The sequence below is a fragment of the Alligator mississippiensis genome, chromosome 4, assembly GCF_030867095.1.
Source record: "Alligator mississippiensis isolate rAllMis1 chromosome 4, rAllMis1, whole genome shotgun sequence".
In the NCBI taxonomy this organism is placed as follows: domain Eukaryota; kingdom Metazoa; phylum Chordata; order Crocodylia; family Alligatoridae; genus Alligator; species Alligator mississippiensis.
The window spans coordinates 26,610,319-26,628,413 of record NC_081827.1 but is presented as its reverse complement, the minus strand read 5'-3'; the positions used below and the strand labels follow the sequence as shown (position 1 = coordinate 26,628,413).

Sequence of the window (18,095 nt, the reverse complement as noted above, 5' to 3'; positions counted from 1 at the left end):
GCAGAACCAGTGATGGGCAAACTTCCCCATGGATCCCATATGGGAGGCTAAATGACTTGCACATAGTTGCACAGGATGTCAGTGGCAGGGCAGAGAACTGAACCTGGGTCTCCCAAGTTTGAGGCCAGTACTTTTATACATCTCACATGTTTAGTGTATAGGAAAGAGTGCTGCTGCACTTGTGCATGCATGTTCTGGCAGCAACTTGCCAGTATATGCATCAGAGTCAAATACCCAAAAGCAGAAATTAATCCCTGTCCTTTGTGTGGACCTGCCTGCAAGCCAGAGTTTCCTCTGAAAATCGCCAAGCTTGCTTTGACTTTCCTGTATGAAAAAATGTACAGATCAAACAAATTTAAAATGAGCATGAAGACTTACTTCTGTCCATTTTAAAAGCCAATGATGATTTCTCCTCATTGAGAGATCAATTGTTTTGAGACGGAATAACTTTACACTTAGCTTACAAATCTCAATTCAGTTTTAATGAAGTTGCTTAACACAAGCATGACTGTAATACACACAAGCTTAGAACACTTTCTAACATACTGTGAATGACATTTTCTGTAGTTATGGTGAATAGTTGTAACTTTATGTAGTCCCTACAATTCTTCTTACAGTTCTTTAAAATATAGTGTCAGTCTTGCCTACTTTCCAAACCTAGGAAACTTAGTTATCCTATAGGTAAAAAGGTTGACAAAATGAAAGTTTGGATTAAGTGTAGTAACCTTTGTTTTGCATAAGGTCAGGAAAATGAATTGATAGGTGACTGCTGTTGAAAGAGACCACAGTCTGAGTCATCCTTGTTAGTGAAAGGACACATCACAGCATTGCTATGCCATGATTTTTATGTAATACAGTTAGAGTTTCATATTTTCAGGAATGTATTCAGCTGGGTTTTTGTCACCGTCTTCAGTTTACCACCTGCTTGAAGTCTCTTGGTACAAGGCGGATTCTGGCCTCTCTGTTCCTAACAGCTTGTTGTTGCAAGATATACAAGCAGTCCTCGACTTGCAACGTTTCGAGTTGCAATGTTTCGCACTTACAACGTTTATAAATTGACACCCTGTTTCAACTTTGACATCAGTTTTAACTTTACAATGCTTGATCCGATTCGACATCATGCCAGTGAACAAGTTTGCCACACCACTCATCTCCGTGGAGAACATCTGTCCAAACTGCCTTGGACACTTTCTTGAAGAAAGCAGACAAGACTCCAGAAAAACCTGCAGCCAGGACTCCTGAGAAGACTCCAGCCAAGAACCCTTCAAAAAGTCCAACTAAGAGCCCTTCAAAAAGTCTAGCAAAGTCACCTCAAAGAAGTCCTTGCAAATCAATACTATTACTATTTACTATATAAATACATGAGTGTAACTATATTACTCATCTATAATTGATTGAGTACAAAATTCTTGGGTATTTTTGGTGAAAATAGGGTATCTGGCCTTGGTTTAGGAACCAATCCCCCATTTATAACATTGTTTCTTATGAGAAAATTGGTTCCGAGTTGCAACATTTCAACCTAAGCCATGTTTTTCAGGAATCAATTGTGTCATAAGTCCAAGGACTGCCTGTAGAGGGCTCCAGACAAGAAAAGAGCATGTGGTATGGAGGCTCCGAATTCTAATTCCTATTGGTCCACTAATTCAGCTTTAACCTTGGCAAGTTACTTCCTCTCCAACCCAGGCTCCTGCCTATACAATGCTGAATTGCCTAACCCAGGTTTGCAAGTCTTAATTGTATTACTGCTTGTTTGTACAAACTTCAAAAGTAAATACTTTGGGTACTCTCCAACCAGAATCATTTTATAAATCAAGAGTAGACAAAATGTTAAAATCATGACTAAGAAACAACTTTGTCCTTCAGGCAATGACAGCAAACTGCCTTAGGAAGAAAAAACACCAGCATGTACATGGACAGCTATAAGCAATGCTTGTTTTTAGTGTGTGAAGTTATATGAAATATGTTTGCGGCATATTCAGGGTCATCATGGAACTGCTTTGCACTCTGACTTCTTGCATCTACATGCAGTCACTGTAATAATGGGCAACTGGGTCTGAGGTGCTGTAAATTGCACTTTTGAAGTAGGAAATTGTGCAGGGTAAAGCAGACATCACCTTCTGGCCAACTTGCTGGTGACACTCTTGCATTTCATGAAAGCAGGTATCATTACAACTGAGGAAACCTTAAAAAATAAAGAAGTCGAGTGAATGTAGGCATGTCTTCAACATGCCCATGGCCTGAAGATTTCCCTAAACTACTGCGGTATGTAATGGGAGGAATCTAAAAAAGTTGCCTACAAAGGAGTAATTGCATATGCCCATTGAGGCAGTGTCTGTATCTTCATCTGTGTTTAGAAAATGCTCAACACATTATGGGCATTTGAAATAATGGGCTTTTATTGAGCCCTGTGAGTCGTGCTAAGAGTGAGTGAGCTCATAGTCTAAGATATGTATGAGAAAATACTGTCCATATATTGACACCCAAGCTGATTTAATATCTCAGTGGATTTTTACAGAATCACACTTAAATGTAAAACTCACTTAGGCTTTAAAAAGAGGGAAACCTTAGCTGGGCAGACCACTCTTTTGTATGGGAAAGCTAATGCAGAGAGACTGGGGAGAGTCTGGGTGGACTGTTGTTAGGCCTTCGTTTAAATGTGACATTACATTAGATGACCTCTGTGGTTAACTGCTGCAGTCTGTTCTCTAGAAAAGAAAAGATAAAATCTTGATCAGAAGTGGGGTGGGAGAGTGATGGGGTGGGATAAAAAGCATGAGACATGGAGAATGTGGACTAATGTGTGTGGCAAAAGAGTGCATGCTTCTAAAAGGTGTTGCCATGATACTAAATGGAGGGCATTTGCGGTCATGAGAAACATCTAATCATGACAAATAACATGAACAAGAAAACAAATGAAAAGCATGAACTATAGATTTTAATATTAATGTAGAAAAATCTAGGTTGTTTCACCTAGGGTTACTATACATCTGGGTTTTTCTGGACATGTCATCTTTTTGGATTCTCCGATCTCCATCCGGACAGTTTTTTGAACCATGATCAAATGTCTGGGATTTTTCTCCATTCAACAGCAATGTTTTTCCTGGCACTTCCGGGTTTGCCCTAGCAAGGACTGGTGCTTGGGGCTGGGAGGAGCAGGGAGAAGGCAACTGGAGGTAGGGAGCACCACATGTGTTTGCACATGCACATGCATGTGGCTGGCATATAGACAGGCAGGGTAGTGGGAGCAGCCCCAGCACCTGAATGCAGATAAGTCTATGGGGAGTGAGGGCTGGAGGGCCAGGGTTGGGGTGTGACTTGGTAATGAGGGGCACCAGGGGGGGCAGGGGACTATGGGGCAGTAGTGTGGGGCACTGGCAGGGCCAGCGGTCTATGGGTCAGGAGTGAGGAACAGCAGCAGGGCGGGGGGGCACTATGGCTTGGCAGTGAGGGGCAACAGAATGGGTAGGGGCAGGGCACCAGCATATCACTGCCCCCCCCACAGTCGTATACCCTTCCCCCCCACGAAAGGTGTCCTCTTTTTTTGGAACTGGAAATGTGGTAACCCTATTTCACCAGCTGTATTTTCGGATCTTCCAGTATCATTTGGGGCTCCAAAAGCCAGTTTAGGAAATAAAATGAGTTCCCTCAGTAGCCACAAGGTTAGATTGTGCTACAACAAGAAAGTCACCTCCTTTCAGTGGATTTTTGTGGGGAACTGTGAAATGGGGTTCTGATGGGGGTGTTGTTAGTGTCTGTCATTGAACAAAACTGTGCTGGATGTTACTCATGAAAGGAGAACAAGAACACTGTCTTCTAAAAAAATGTTAAGCTTTTCTCAGTCGTTGTCTTGTACTGGGTTTAAGGTGGAGTTCTGAAGTATAAGTATTTTCCATCAGTTAAACTGACTGAGTCTATGGTGGGTCTACTTTCCTCTGTTTGTAGCAATCCTTTTTAAGGACTTGTAGGGGCATGGTGAACACTTCCCAATGCTGCATGCAAAACATACATTTAGGCAATAACATAATGTCCAGCACATTTACCTGAGAAGTTGTTTTGACTGCATTTCAGTGAAGAACCCAGGTGCTGTTCTGAGAGCTTTGGTCTGATGCAGTGAAGTTCTCATCTTAGGTTTTCTGAGTATCCTTGAGAAAGCGACTTTTACTTATTCATTTTAACATGTCATTTTCATATTTCTGCAGCTCAGGTAACCTATCTGTGAAGGGGGAATAGCACTTGCCTGTTGCATGGATTAGTTGATGCTTTTTAAAAAGTATAAATGCCAAGTTCTACTAAGAGTATTATGGTAGCGCTGCGGGTGAGGTGCAGGAGGAACATTTATTGCCTCCCACTGAAGGTCACCCCCAGTTGACCCAGCTACTGTATAAGTGAGCACTTAGTCTCTTAAGACAGGGGTTGTGGGAGGGCAAAGGTGGTTAGCCATGATGCTAGCCATATCACCTGCTTTGTCTCTTGCTCCCTGTACAAATAAGCATTCCTCAGTAATGCTAGTACACTAGATGACTAGGTCTGGGTGAACCTTTTTACTTGTGTCATCAGAAAGTACACCAAATGGATTGCACCAGCTAATCCAACAACCGTTTAAAAGTCAAATTATTATCTTATTGCCTCTTAGTAAATAGCTGTTTGTTAGCAGAGTTCCAGGGAGAAAATGCATGCAAGAGTAATCCTTGCCAGCAAAGTCCTGAAAAGAAAACTTGTGTTTAATTTTGACACTGCGCTGGAGCGAGTTGTGATTAATCGTGGTTTGCTACTGTTAGAAATGAGAAAGGAACTCACTTGCCCACAGCCTGAAACAAATCTCTCTCTAGTCACCTTTCCTTTTGAAATTGACACAAACTTAAGTCAGTGTCTGAAATAATCCTCTGGGCACCTGAGATAAACATTTCTGTAGTCTTTCTCTTCACTGAAATGTGGTTACCACTAGGATGAAACTGTTAACAGGTATATCATAATTTGTTTGCCAGAAACCAAACACCCTGTCCACCTGAAAAAATAGGAGGTCTTGGATCTCAGACTGTAGTTACCCAAATTGTTGCTTTGTTCTTGCAGTCAATATGCAGGGTACTTAATTTACAACTACTGATCACCAGGGATCCTGGTTTTCCTTGATAGAAAATTGCAAATTCTCTGATAAAAAAACAAAAAACAAACCCCAAATTTATTATTATTATGAAAGGCCCCTCACTCCCTCTTCACAACCTGCCCCCCGCACCATTGGTACTCCTCACTTCCTCCCATAGTCCCCTGGCCTTGTTGATGCCCCTCACTCTCCCTCTGCACAGTTCCTGGCTCTGCTTGTGCCCCTCACTTCCCCTCCTCCCAGCCTCCTGGCCCTGCTCATGTCCCTCACACACCCTCCCCCCTGCTGGTGCCCCTCACTCCTGGAGGGGCAGAGAGGACCCGTGCTGCCCAGATCTATGCACAAAGTGGAGGCAGGGTGGGCTCCCCACTGTGGGCTCAGACACCTGCCTTGCTGCCCTCCCCCAAGGCCTCCACAGCCCATTGGGTGCAACCCAGCACTGCAGGGAACAGTGGGGCTGCGCGGGGAAGTTCGTTGCTGCTGTGAGCTCTGCGCTGCCCTGGCAACACATCCCCTGTGCACACGACAGCAGTGAGGGCCACAACCCCATGCTGCCAGCCCTGCTGCTGCCACATGGGCAGGGGATGCGTCGCCAAGATAGCATGGAGCTTGCAGTGGCAAGGACATTTCCACACGGCTCCGCTGTCCCCTGCAGTGCCGGGTCCCTCCCATTGGGCAGCAGGGTGGGGAGCCCGAGCCTGCCCTGTGCACAGAGCCTGCTCCTGCCTGTACCCCCCTGGCCCTAAGAGTGCACGCAGTGGCGGGGAGGTTTCTCCAGTAAAATGAGAAATCCACATTTCCCTCTGTTAAAGGGGGAAATCCGTAGTTTTCTCTGTTTTTCTGTGGGAAACGGAAAATCGATCCCTGCTGATTACAACCTTGATTCATATGTTTGAAGAAAAGATAACATAAATACAGGGTTTCCCAACACCCCTCAGAAATATAAGTGAAATTCTAGTAATAACCTTGATGTGATGATTGTGTTCTAAACAGAAGACATAAAGCCAGACAGCATCCTAGGGCAGGGGTTGCCAACCTGCAGCATGCATAACACAAGTGACATGGCAGCCTGGGGCTGTAGCGTACAGCAGACCAGGGAGGGGACAGGCAGCAGATACAGTAGGTAGAGGAGAGCAGCAGATTGGGCAGGGAAGGGGATCAAAATGTCACTCGAGAAGGGTTTGGGGGCAAGTCATGGTCTGCCTGCTAAAATGCTTGGTCCCCACTGTCCTAGAGAATCATGTCACACCTGAGGAGGTGGTGCTCTCTCCTACTTTGGGGGTCTTCAAGAGGAGGCTGAACAGATATTTGGCTGGGGTGCTATGACCCTGGCACTTGTTCCTGCCCAGGGCATAGGGTCGGACCTGATGATCTGTTTAGGTCACTTCTGACCCTAAGAACTATGAAACTCTGTTAGCCACCTGAGTTTTCCTTGGAGATCTTGTATTGAACTACAAGCCCATTTTAGATTATGAAATTTGTTAAGAGAACTGCTCAGCATGGTATAGCTGCAATCCATAATCATTGTGTGAGAAATTGCCAATTTACACATTTGTATTTGGTTAGAGGAGTCTCAGATTTTTGCCTGGGGATTTTTTAAATCTCCTTATACTCTGAGGGTATAAATAGATGCTGCCAAATGAAGGGGATCAGCTGAGTTGGGATATATCTCAGCATAGCTGATCCATTTTATTGGGTGAAAGGCACATCACCTGTTGTGCTGCTCATTGGTCCTGTAGGATTACAGGTGACATAGTCCCTCTTTACAGGAACAAATGTCCAGGGAGTCCCAAATGGGGTAGCCCAGGCAGGTGTCCTTGCAGCTTCATGAACCCAATCCTGTGCGCCCTAGGATTGAAAACTCCTTCTCCATTGGACTCCTGAAGGCCCCAAAGTGCCTGCCCTGGCAGCTAGAGAGTGCAGGCAACTTCGGGCTGACTGATCTCCTGCCATAAGCTTAAAATACATCTGCTGCAATAAAGCAACACAAATCAATACCATGCTGCGGTACAAATTTTGGACATTTGTGGTACAACAAGAGGTATAGATGTCTGTTTGCTTGGCCTTTGTGCCACTATAAAATTTTTATACCAGCATAAAGGCAACATCTGTTTCCACCCCGACACTAGTGATTTGCTCCCCCATGTGAAACTATTGCTGCATTTCTAAAATGCCATATATATCCTTTGTAACTTTTGATCTATCTGCTCCTTGTTCTAGACAGACTGTCATAAATGACAGGTTCGAAGTGTTTTTCCTCCCTCTCAAAAATGTAAATATATAGTGCCCAGTTGTGCAGTCTTACTCAAACCTAACCTCCAGGTGACATTCCAGAGGTTTGCTGCAGAAACAGTGAGGGTTGTGAGGTAAGTGCCTCAGCAGCTGTTTGTAAAGACCCCCAGGGTATTCTTGGAAGATGCTGAGCACATATTCTTTATCCCTTTTTAAAGGAATTTTGCTGTTTCCAGTAATTTATTAGTGGTTTTCTATACATTATCCCTGATGGCTAGTGTATGGTTAGCTTGGCAAAGCTTCAGAATCATTCTATAAATAAAAAAAAATGCTCCAAGGAAGTTCGAGGTTTGACCCACTCTTTGCTCAAAACAGTCTAACCCCTTCCTTCCTCAAGAATGAATAAAGTAAACCTACCTATAAAAATCTGTTTGTTATTCGTGCTGCCTGTGATCTTGTTTCACCATTTTGCAGTTACTTGAATTGTTTAAACAGTTAAAAAAAGCAGCAGTTTTCAGAGCTTGTTGTTCTTGGCACAGGATCAGTTGTGGTGTCCAACTGGTAGGACCTGAAACTTGGTGTTTAACAAACGCCTGTAGTCAAAACAGTTGGTGTGTGCAAGCACTGATCTGGTATTTGCTGCAGCGGGTCATCTGCCCAATTTTTAACGCATGCAGAATACCTAATCACATTGCTGTATTGCTCTGACGGCATCCATGGTAATGTGAATCATTTCACGTTCCAAAAGTACAACATGTTTACAGTCGTCGTAGAATCAGATTAAGTTGGCAGCCTGTTCCTCTCTGTAAGTGGTTTTGGTTTACATTTCTTCTTTTAGCAGGATGTTTTGCATAATTTTGCTGATCCTACTTTATTTATAGACTTTTAGAAAGAGGGAACTGTTTTAGCCATTTAGTTTCAGAAAGTGAAGCTTGTATTTATTGCAAATAAACATGTGCAGCACAGTGGTTATTTTTGCAGTTGATCATTTCCCAATTATGTCACTTGACCTAGTCCGGAGCGTACACTTCTTGTACTGTCTTTTTCTCAACTATATTGATACTCTCCTTTGAGTTGGCAGTTTATTTCCTTTGTCAGTTTACAAAAAGGATGAAAATGAAACTGACTGTGCCATTTCCTTTACAGCGCACAGTATAAGGGTGGAAACAGTTTGCAGATATTGTTTCCAAACTTTTCAATTGGACTTGGTTGTTTTGTCATACTTGCTGGTAATGTTAGCCTTGGATCCTAAAATGGTGTGCTGTAGTTTGTTAGCATCAAATCTACTTTAACTTAATATCATGTATTTGGTTTTTAGTTCTTTTAGATTGTGGCTGCAAAAAAAAAAAAGTGTCAAAGAGGTGTTTATGAACTCCGATTATGAAGCAACTGCCTGTTCTTGCAAGATGACACATTTTGCCAGTACTTCAGTTTTCTAGTTGCTAACTATAGTTTTGTTTTTAATTGGAATCCATGCCAAATATATTTTCAAACTTTGAACTGGAATTAGTACAGTGCAGAAAGTGTCATGTAATAGTCACTGAAATAGTAGGCTATAAATTGCTCGACTTTGCACAGTGAATGGCTGTGCAATCAAATTGCTTTGAAGTGTAGAGTACCTAGAAATCATGTGCTATATGTACACACTGTATGGAATCATCATAAGTAATATGTTCATCAATATTATGGCTACAGTATTCGTTTACTAAACCAGAGTCAGATTGTAAATGAGATAATGCATTTAATCGAAGTCCTCGTTAAATATTTTAAACAAAGATAAACAGCATTTATAAAATGCCAAAAGTCATCTGATTATATTTTTTGAGCCACAGTAAATAATTTGGTGTTGAATCCTGAAAAGAGTAAGACAGACCAATGCTACACATATCTATTAAAAACTTAGAAACATTAAGATTAATTTTACTGTATTATAATTGATTGCTGGCTGCAAAATATTTGCATACATTTCTTTTATTAATTCAGTATTGCTTGTTCTAATCTAGTATAATGCAGAAGTACAATTCAGAGGGCTAGGCTCACTGAATTGTTCATGCATCAAACTTAATATGAGCAATGCTATCTTCAGCTCTTCAGGAGATTGCTATTTTATTTGACTTGGAGGATTATAATCTTGACAAGAGAAAGTTTAAAAAAAAAAAAACCTAGAAGATTTTGCTTTAGGCCCTTCTTGCAGAAGAAGCAGAACTGCTAAACTAGAATTGCGTCCTACCTTGTCTTCTCTGACCAGGGTTACTGAAATCTACTTGGAGAAGATCGGAAAGAATGAGAGTTTCTCATTTTTCCACCCCTCTCTCTGACCTATCCCTCTCTGCTCTCTCCCTTTTTGACCATTCACAACACTTAGTTATTTCCTGTGATGCAAAGATGATGGAGTGTTTTTGTTTTTTACCCAGAATTACGTACCCTGCTGACACAAAGAATAAAAGGGTTAGAATGAATGATGAAAGACTCATACCTGTGTTTTCAGTCTTTGTGAAAAGCTATGGTTTTAATGTGAAACTAGGATCTGTTCAGAGTTTATGGAATTGCCAGGATGATCCACCTAGAAAAATATGGCTAGCACATCTAATCAGCTTTAAAGAGCATCAAATTAGTTCATTTGTGTTCGACTCCAGTATACTTCTGAGACTCATTTTACATGAGGAACAGATAGTATGTAGGATGCTTTATCTTACAGGCATAGTCAGATGTCTAGGGACAAGGAATTAAAAGGAGGGCTTTTAGACTTGGAGTTTCGGTATTTTTTCCTCTATTTTCCCACCTGCGCTGGTCTGGTGGAACCTGAGTTTGTTGGCCTTTGGGGCATGATATTTTTATTTTCTTATGCTTTTTCTTCTGACAGCTTTCTGGAGCACAGCTGCGGCTCTACCCTAATAACTACCTAATTAGGACCCAGTGGAAATAAAGGTACAAAAACCAGATCATGAGGTCTGGGGCAGCTGCAGCGGAAGATTCAGGAAAAGTTGCAATTCCCCTTTTTGGTGATACAACTGGAAAAGTCTCATGGGTTGGGAGAGCCTCATGAGAGATACAGGGATCATCCAGTCTTACTTCCCCAGACAACATAAGGACTTCACATCTGGCATGCACAAAATTCAAATTTGGCTGAACCTGTTGGATTACATCCATGTTTCCATGGGACATGGAGAGTCTCTTGGAATAGTTCAGGGATCATTAGCTGTGCTATTCAGAAGGGTGGACTTTGTTATGTAGCAATAAAAGGAAGTTTCAGATCAAAAATAGAAAATACAATGAATACCAAGCTGAAGCTGGTGAACCTTTCAGTACAAAAACAGTTAACTCAGTAGGGGAAAGTTGAATTTTGTTTTTGAAAATGAATGCCACTAAGATGTTAACTCCTTGACACCAGGAGCCAAACTTGGCTGCTGCTAAGTCAGTTGTCACAGTAGATGCGCCAAGACCTGCAGGCAGGCACAAACGGATTAATTTGACAAAGAGGATTGCAACCTCAGTTGCATTCAGTCTGACAGATCACAGAGGCTTGTGGGTTTGGCAATAGTTCTTTTAGAAACCAGTTTTATAATATGTATAATATGTCATTGTGGATGCAGAATAGGAATGTGTCATTTTAAAAACATTTTCAGTAAATTTGTGACATTATTTTTTCAATTCTGTATCTGCCTGGGTAAACAAACATATAATGGCAAGATGTCTGTGGAAGTCATACAGGTGCAGGATTCAGCTCGGTATAATAATTGCTTAATTGGATTTATGAGTGATATCTCTGTGACAGTCTAATCACCTTCTAAGATTTTTAAGCAACAGTAATATTCTGGGATGAGTAGGGTATTGGGTATATGTGCAGAAGTTGTACTGTTTCTTTTGTTAATGTAAAGAAGCTCAACCTGATTTTCAAAAGGTTGTATATGTATACATACTTGTATACACTTTTGTACCTAACTTGCACGCACAATTACTCATGAATGTAGAAGTAGATTACCATCTATATGTAGAAATCCAATATTTACATGCACAAATACCATATATATCCTTAACAAGTTATTGTGTGTACAAATGTCTAATTTACTTGCCCAAGAAAGGACACAGCTGTTCTATTTAGGTAGCTGACAATGATAATGGATGGACTTTTGGTTTCTGAAATGCATTAGAGGGAAATGTCTGTCTCTAGATGATTTGCTCAACACCCAAAGCTCTTAGACCCTTTTACCCATAGGATTTCTTACCTTTCCAGCAAGTCCAATATCTCCTAGAGAGGCAGGCCCCAGCCTGTGTCCAACTTTTCCCAATCTCCATACCTTTTTCTAAGGAAATTAATTGTGTCTCATTGTTTCTCATTCAGTAAAGTTCTCTTGGCACTCCTTCAGCATCCCAGCCCACCTAGATATTACTTCTCCTTCTGCTCACCTGCAGTGAGCTGAGGCTGGCTTATTTAGGCCCCTGACCCTTCCTACTTTCAGCAGCCCCTAGGGAGAGTAATGGTTAATTGGAGCCAGCTACTTAGGTTTTCCAACCAATATCATTTCAGTCTGTTACAGTTTCCTATAGGCTTCAAGGACATTTCAGCAGACTCCTAATTGTAGTACTGATCATTCTCAAAACTATCTGCATAAAATATAGGATGCCGTTCATAGCCAGGTTGGTACTGATCACAAGAAAGACACCAATTCTGTTATGCTTTATGTAAAACACTGAAGTTGTCCTGGTAGCTTTTCATCCCCCATATCTTACGTACGTGCTTTCTAAAAATGTAAGGATGAACTTTATTGTACATCTGGATTGGATTTCTTATTTCTTCTGTTTCCTTGTCAGATTCAAAACTCCAGTGTGAATGTTCTGAGTTGTTGCGGGGAAGAAGGGTAGGAAGTCAGAGTTATGCTTGAATTTGCAATACAAGTAATGAAGACTACGTAAAAAAACAACCCTGAGGCATCTAAGGCATGCGGTTCTTCAGATGACTAAAAGATTTATAAAATGGTCAAGTGTCTGTCTCTGTAAATGAGCTGGAGAGTCATGTTTCTAGGTTAATTTTAATTGCTTAAAATTGAAAGGTATCTTCTTTGAATACAGTCTTATGTATATGATGCTAAAAGTATTATTTGCTGGTATTATGTCAGTTTTGACAGTACCACTACTGTTGTGATAGTCTGCAAAGTTCATGCTGATTACTTAGAGAAAAAGATTACTTAAATTTTACTGTACTGTCTTGCTTTACTTTTATTATGGGGTGATTGTTTACATAACTATAGCTCATTATTAATATATCAAGATGCCAGTGTTAAAATTTAGAATATCATTAATTATGTTTTGTAAGGTAAATTAGATTAAAATATTTCTTTGTTACTATGGTCCAGAACTGAAGCAAATAAAAAAAAATCCATGTGGTTTAAATAAAGAGAGTAGAAAAAAAACTGTACACTTAAAAGGGGGAGGGTGGGGGGCTTGCCACAGCTAAAATTGTCGTTGTCAAAAATTTGGAATCCAAAAGTAAAAAAAAAAAATAAAAAAAAAAAAAAATGGTTACCATGTAGTTGTGCCCTGCAAAAGATTTTTTGAAACTGAAGTTTGTGCTGTGTTTTTTTTCTAGTGAGGAGTAAGGGAAGGCTAAAAAGTACTTGGGATTTGTACATTTTTCTTTTACAGCTTGTTTGTTGCCTTAACAAGTTGGGAATGTCAAGTTTGATTTTCTGTGGGTTATAAGAAGGCCGCTAGGAAGTCAGAGGCCCGTTCATGAAGCTCTTACACCTTACCGGAAGAGTTTGGAGTGCCATATCCTAAACAAAGATTTATTTCAGGGCTGTCCAACTTCTAAGGCCCTGGGGGCCAAGCAGGCCACACAAGTCGAGCCCTGGACCACTGGACCATGCAGATGCTTCTCTTTCCTTCCCCTTTCTTCCCCCCTTCACACCACATGAGCCTCCCCTCCCACCACTGCACCTAGTGCCCCACCCCCGCTGTATCACGTGGGCACGTGAGCACAACTCCCCCACTGCAGTGCATGTTCACGTGAGTGCGATTCCCCACATACACAGAGCAACTCATGACCTCACAGGCACCACCCAAACACCATTGCTTCACCTGCGCATGAGTCCCACCTCCCCCCCACCACATTGCTCATGCCCCCCACATGTAACCTCATATTCCCCCCAGCTCCCCGTGCTGCTCATCTCGCTGTCCCACCCCAGGGGCAGGGGCAGGAAGCAGCAGCTGGAGGAGGCAGGGGTTGCCCAGAAACTCCAGCTGCTCTTGCAGCCAGAGCTGTGGGGGAAGCGGGGGCCAGATAGGAGGCCGCCTTTTAGCCCCACACTAGGCCCCATGTTAAACAGCCCTGACTGACTTAATTTGTGATGATGTAGGTCATCAAAGCCATCCACACAATTTTAAGTACTCCAAGACAGGATATAAATTGCTACTGTTTTTAAAAAAGCAAGAAATCTTACAGCAGGCATAAATCCTTTTCTGTCACCTTTACACATGAAAGGTCACCTTAAGCATTCGTGAAAAACTGTATGCATTGATTGGGACCGCTGTCTGTTATGGATGTTGTGTTACTCTTTGCTGCTTCAGTAGAGAGCAGATTAGAGAAACTGGCACTATGCAACAGCTAGGAGTTGATCTAGGCTCCCAGCTGAAATCAGTGTTAAAACTCCCATGATTTATGTGGTAATAGGATTGTGCCCTTAGAGGAGAAGGGAGGCGAAGGATGTGAAGACTACTTATTTGCTATGCTTATTGCAGTCTAAGTCATGGAAAAAAGTTCCTGCAAAGAGTGGCTTTGACTAGTGCATATGCCAGCCAAATTGTTTCAATTACTTTGGCCCTCTTTTAGAAAGTATTAAATATCCTTAAAAGTATCAAAACCAGAAAACAATGCTGTATATAGGCACAATTAATCATTCAAATGAAAAACTTTTGCTTTGTGCAACATGATGCTTTTGGCTCTCTTCAGTGTGCTTTTGGTTAAAGGAATGGCATTTTGTAGCAGTGGAAAAGGGTAGTACATGATTTTTTCTTTTTATAAACTCCTTAGAATAAGGGCTCAGACTAGATCTATTGCCATGTATTGTGGCCTAAAACTTGACTTAAACATTCTCAGAGTAAATTCTTCTATTTACAGCATTCAGTTAAAATTATTTACTACTTTCACTGGTGTTGAGATAAGGAAATGCTTTTTGCTTTTATGTAAAAGCAGAACATTAAAATAGTTTAATAATATGCTAATTAAGAGGAATTATGGTCTGGGCACTGGAGTTTAGGGTGAGGAGCCTGACGTGTTAGCTTTGTTCACCTTATTTTCCTAACACTGCCAGCCTAGGGTTCTGCTCAGCTATAGGAGTTGGTTAGGCAGGCCTTATTCAGCCCTCCACGTAAGTCTGTGGGCCACATCTTACCTTTGTCCTCCAGAATCAGTAGTCCCGTCTCCCTTCTGTCGGTTTCCTCCTCCTCTGTCTAGGTCTTCATCACCCCTAAGTCTTCAGTACAATCTCTGAGCAGGAATATACCTTCCCAGGCAGTTGTCCAGATGCCTAGGAGCTTCTGTAACTTTAGTTTCTAACCTGGACGGATCCCTCCTCCCTTCCTCCCAATCTTTGTCGTCCCAGAGAGAGTGGAGCTGGGAGTGGTCAGTCACCTGAGTCCTAAAAGGATGTCTGCCAAGGCTTTACCTGAATTTACAGATCCCATCACTTTCCTTTGGCAGGCTGTATTTTTGTCACTCGTGGACTAGACCCAGGACTTCAGTACCCAGTACCACACAAATCCAGCAGGTCTGGCTGGCTTCAACACCTGTGGTTTTTCCTTAAGGACTTTACCTGTAATGGAATATAATGACCCAACAACCTTCATAAAATGATGTATTATTAAATAATACTTTAGAGATGCATTTAGGGAAAAGATGTTAAGCTGAGCATATGTGTGCAGGCCTGTCTTTCCTGAAGCCCTTGTGTCCTGTGACCAGGGGCTATCTTAGCTTCTTCAGACACCTTGATGGACCCTATAGCTCAGTGTGAAAACAACTGCCTGACCTTTGAACATAGTCTTACAGTACCCAGGATCAGCCCTGCATGGTGAGCAGTTTTGTAACAGCTGGAGCCTGCAGTTAAAATTATCACAGTTCACAGTTTTGACATAGCTTCTTTACCAGGGTGGAGGTTGCTTATTTTGAGCAGTTTTGTTATTTTTGCTTGCTTTTTCTTTAGGTTACTATATGAGTATGTTTAATAATGAGCAGCCAGACAACGTAGAGCATTCTTCAGGTATTGCTAAGTACGCCCACAAGCAAGCCCTTCCAAAGTCATCTGTGCACTGGACAGTTTCCTGAGGTTAACTTTTCAGTGCCTCAGTTTCCCCTTTATTCTAAAATGTAAGGACAGTAAAACAAGTCTGCTGAGCCATACAAAGATGTTGACGGATAGTTAATGTTTGTAAAAAGTTCTGATGAAACCTGGTGAAATTTCCTGGACAAGTGTTTGGTTTTGCTACTTGGGTCTTATATGGCATCTTATATTTTCAAAGCACTGGACGGCATTGGTTTTCTGTGTAATAAATATCCATTGGTATCATGAGGTTATTTCAACAGTGACTAACTGGAGTAATGTGGAGTGCTGAAAGCTCTGATTTCAACACTGGCTGGCCCAACTTCCTGTTTTCTAACTGCTTTTGTTTACTTACTTTTTTGCCTGTGAAATGCTATAAGTTTTTTTTTTTTCTTTTGCAGAACGGAGACACGGTTCAATGTGTAAACCTTCCCCATCTCCAGCTTCTCCACCCTCCAATCCCAGGACATCACTAGTACAGATGAAACCGAGATCCTGTATCAGTGGCCATAACCCTGTCAGCAGTAACTCAAAGCCATTCAAAACGCCCAAAGACAATCTACTTACCTCCAGTAGCAAACAGCACACTGTCTGTCCTTCGAAAGTATCACGGGATAAACCCTGGTAAGTACCATTGCTGTGGATAGCTGAACTGTTTGGTTGCAAAGCAGACTTCTGAATATTTATCTCATACAAACACATTCTCTTCTGCATATAAAAATTAAGCTCTTGCAATTCCTCTGGGAGGAAGTGGGAAATAAAGGCTATTAAAAGCAAAGCAAGAAATAAAACAGTAGGATGAAAAAGGAAGACTGACAGCTCACCTATCTGACGTACCACAAAATGTATGCTTCTTTGAAATGCATGGAGCAAGTGAGATGTCTTTTGAACTCAATAGCTTAGTTCCACCTAACACCACAAAAGCAGCCTTTTAAATTAATATTGCTAAATATTGGCCTAACCAAAATCAATGAGAGCTTGTTTGCCTACTGCCCAACCATTTATCTTGGGCACCAACTGCTGTTACACCTCATTGTTTTAGTGATGACAGCATATTTGAATGCACAGAGAAAGTGTACTACAAGGAAAGGTTAAGAGAATTAGGCATGCTTAGCTTGCAGAAAAGGCAAGTAGGGGGATATGATAGCAGTCTTCAACTATCTGAACACCTGCCATTAAGAGAGAGTACAACTTTTGTCCCTTGCTCCAGAGGGCAGAACCTTCAATGGCTTCAAATTGCAGCAAAGTAGATTTATTTTGGATATCAGGAAACAGTTTCTTGCTGGTAGAACAGTGGCATAGTCTGTCCAGGTAATCTCCTTGTGCAATCTCCTTCATTGGAGGTTTTCAGGAAGAGATTGGATAAACATTGGATAGAGGTTACTTAGAAGTAAAATTCCTGCAATTTGAGCAGAGGGTCCTCCAGATGACCCTTGAGGTCCCCACCTATCATGTGAGTCTTGTAATCTGTAAACGTCGCTATTCTCTAGGTTTTACAGTGCATGTGTATGTTTAGGCTGTGCAGTTGCTGAGACAGTCCTCTTATGTCTTCAAAGCACAGTTGTATGAATGTAAGCAAAAGTAAACTATCTTTGTATCTTAAGAAATGAATTAGTCTTCAGTTACACAGAGAAGGGATGCTGTTTTGATTATGGTGCTAATCTGTTACTTGCAAGATCTCAGTTCAGTTCTTGGCTCATACACAGGCTACTTGTGTGACATAATGTCTCTGTTCTTAGTTTTCCAGCTATAGAATTAAGTTAATAGCACTTCCTTTTTCTTATTTGTCGTGTCTCTTTATTGTATGCATTCTTTGGGGCAGGGACCTCTCTCAACAATATTTATGTCTTGTATCTAGTATAGTAGGGTCCTGATCCAGGTTAGGGTGCCTAGGCACTATGGTCATACAATTAATAAATAAGCAAATAAGTAAAATCTACAAAGCCAAGTTCTCTTAAAGAACAGGCCACATTTTTCTCTGATACAGTATGAACTACAGAGTTTAGTTTATTGTAATGTGATAACAGAGCTGGTCCAGTTCTGACTTTTTACGAACAATCAAATCCTCCAGTTCTACATGACTGAATGTCCCAAACAACTATGGTAAAAACTGACAGAAGATGCATCTCCTGACCTTTAAAACTGGTAATAAAAAGATCTGAAGTAGATGTTACCCAGTTATAATGTAGCTCCTCTCACATACTGTGCAGTACTACTATTGACCACAGGTCCATTTTTTTAACATGTATTCATAAAGCTAAGACTTTTTTTCTTTAACCTTGCTCATGAAATTTAAAAAAAAACCTTTATAGGATTTCAAAACATCAATGTTGCTGAGCTTTCCAATCCCAGGAACCTTCACAGCAGTTTTTCATCACAATGACACTCGTGTGGTGCAAGTCCTTCTGCTCAGTGTCATGCACATCCTTCACTGTGCCAGCAGATCA

General features: G+C 41.4%; 1 protein-coding gene across 3 annotated transcripts in view; it reads left to right on the top strand.

Moving 5' to 3' along the window:
• The window catches only part of ATXN7L1 (ataxin 7 like 1), a 195,245-nt gene that overhangs the window by 118,132 nt on the left and 59,018 nt on the right, over positions 1-18,095 (top strand). For all 3 annotated transcript variants that reach the window (XM_019487459.2, XM_059725863.1, XM_019487457.2), the window contains one exon: positions 16,050-16,272. In XM_019487459.2, the coding sequence (XP_019343004.1) occupies positions 16,050-16,272 (223 nt within the window). The remainder of the gene's footprint in view (positions 1-16,049; positions 16,273-18,095) is intronic.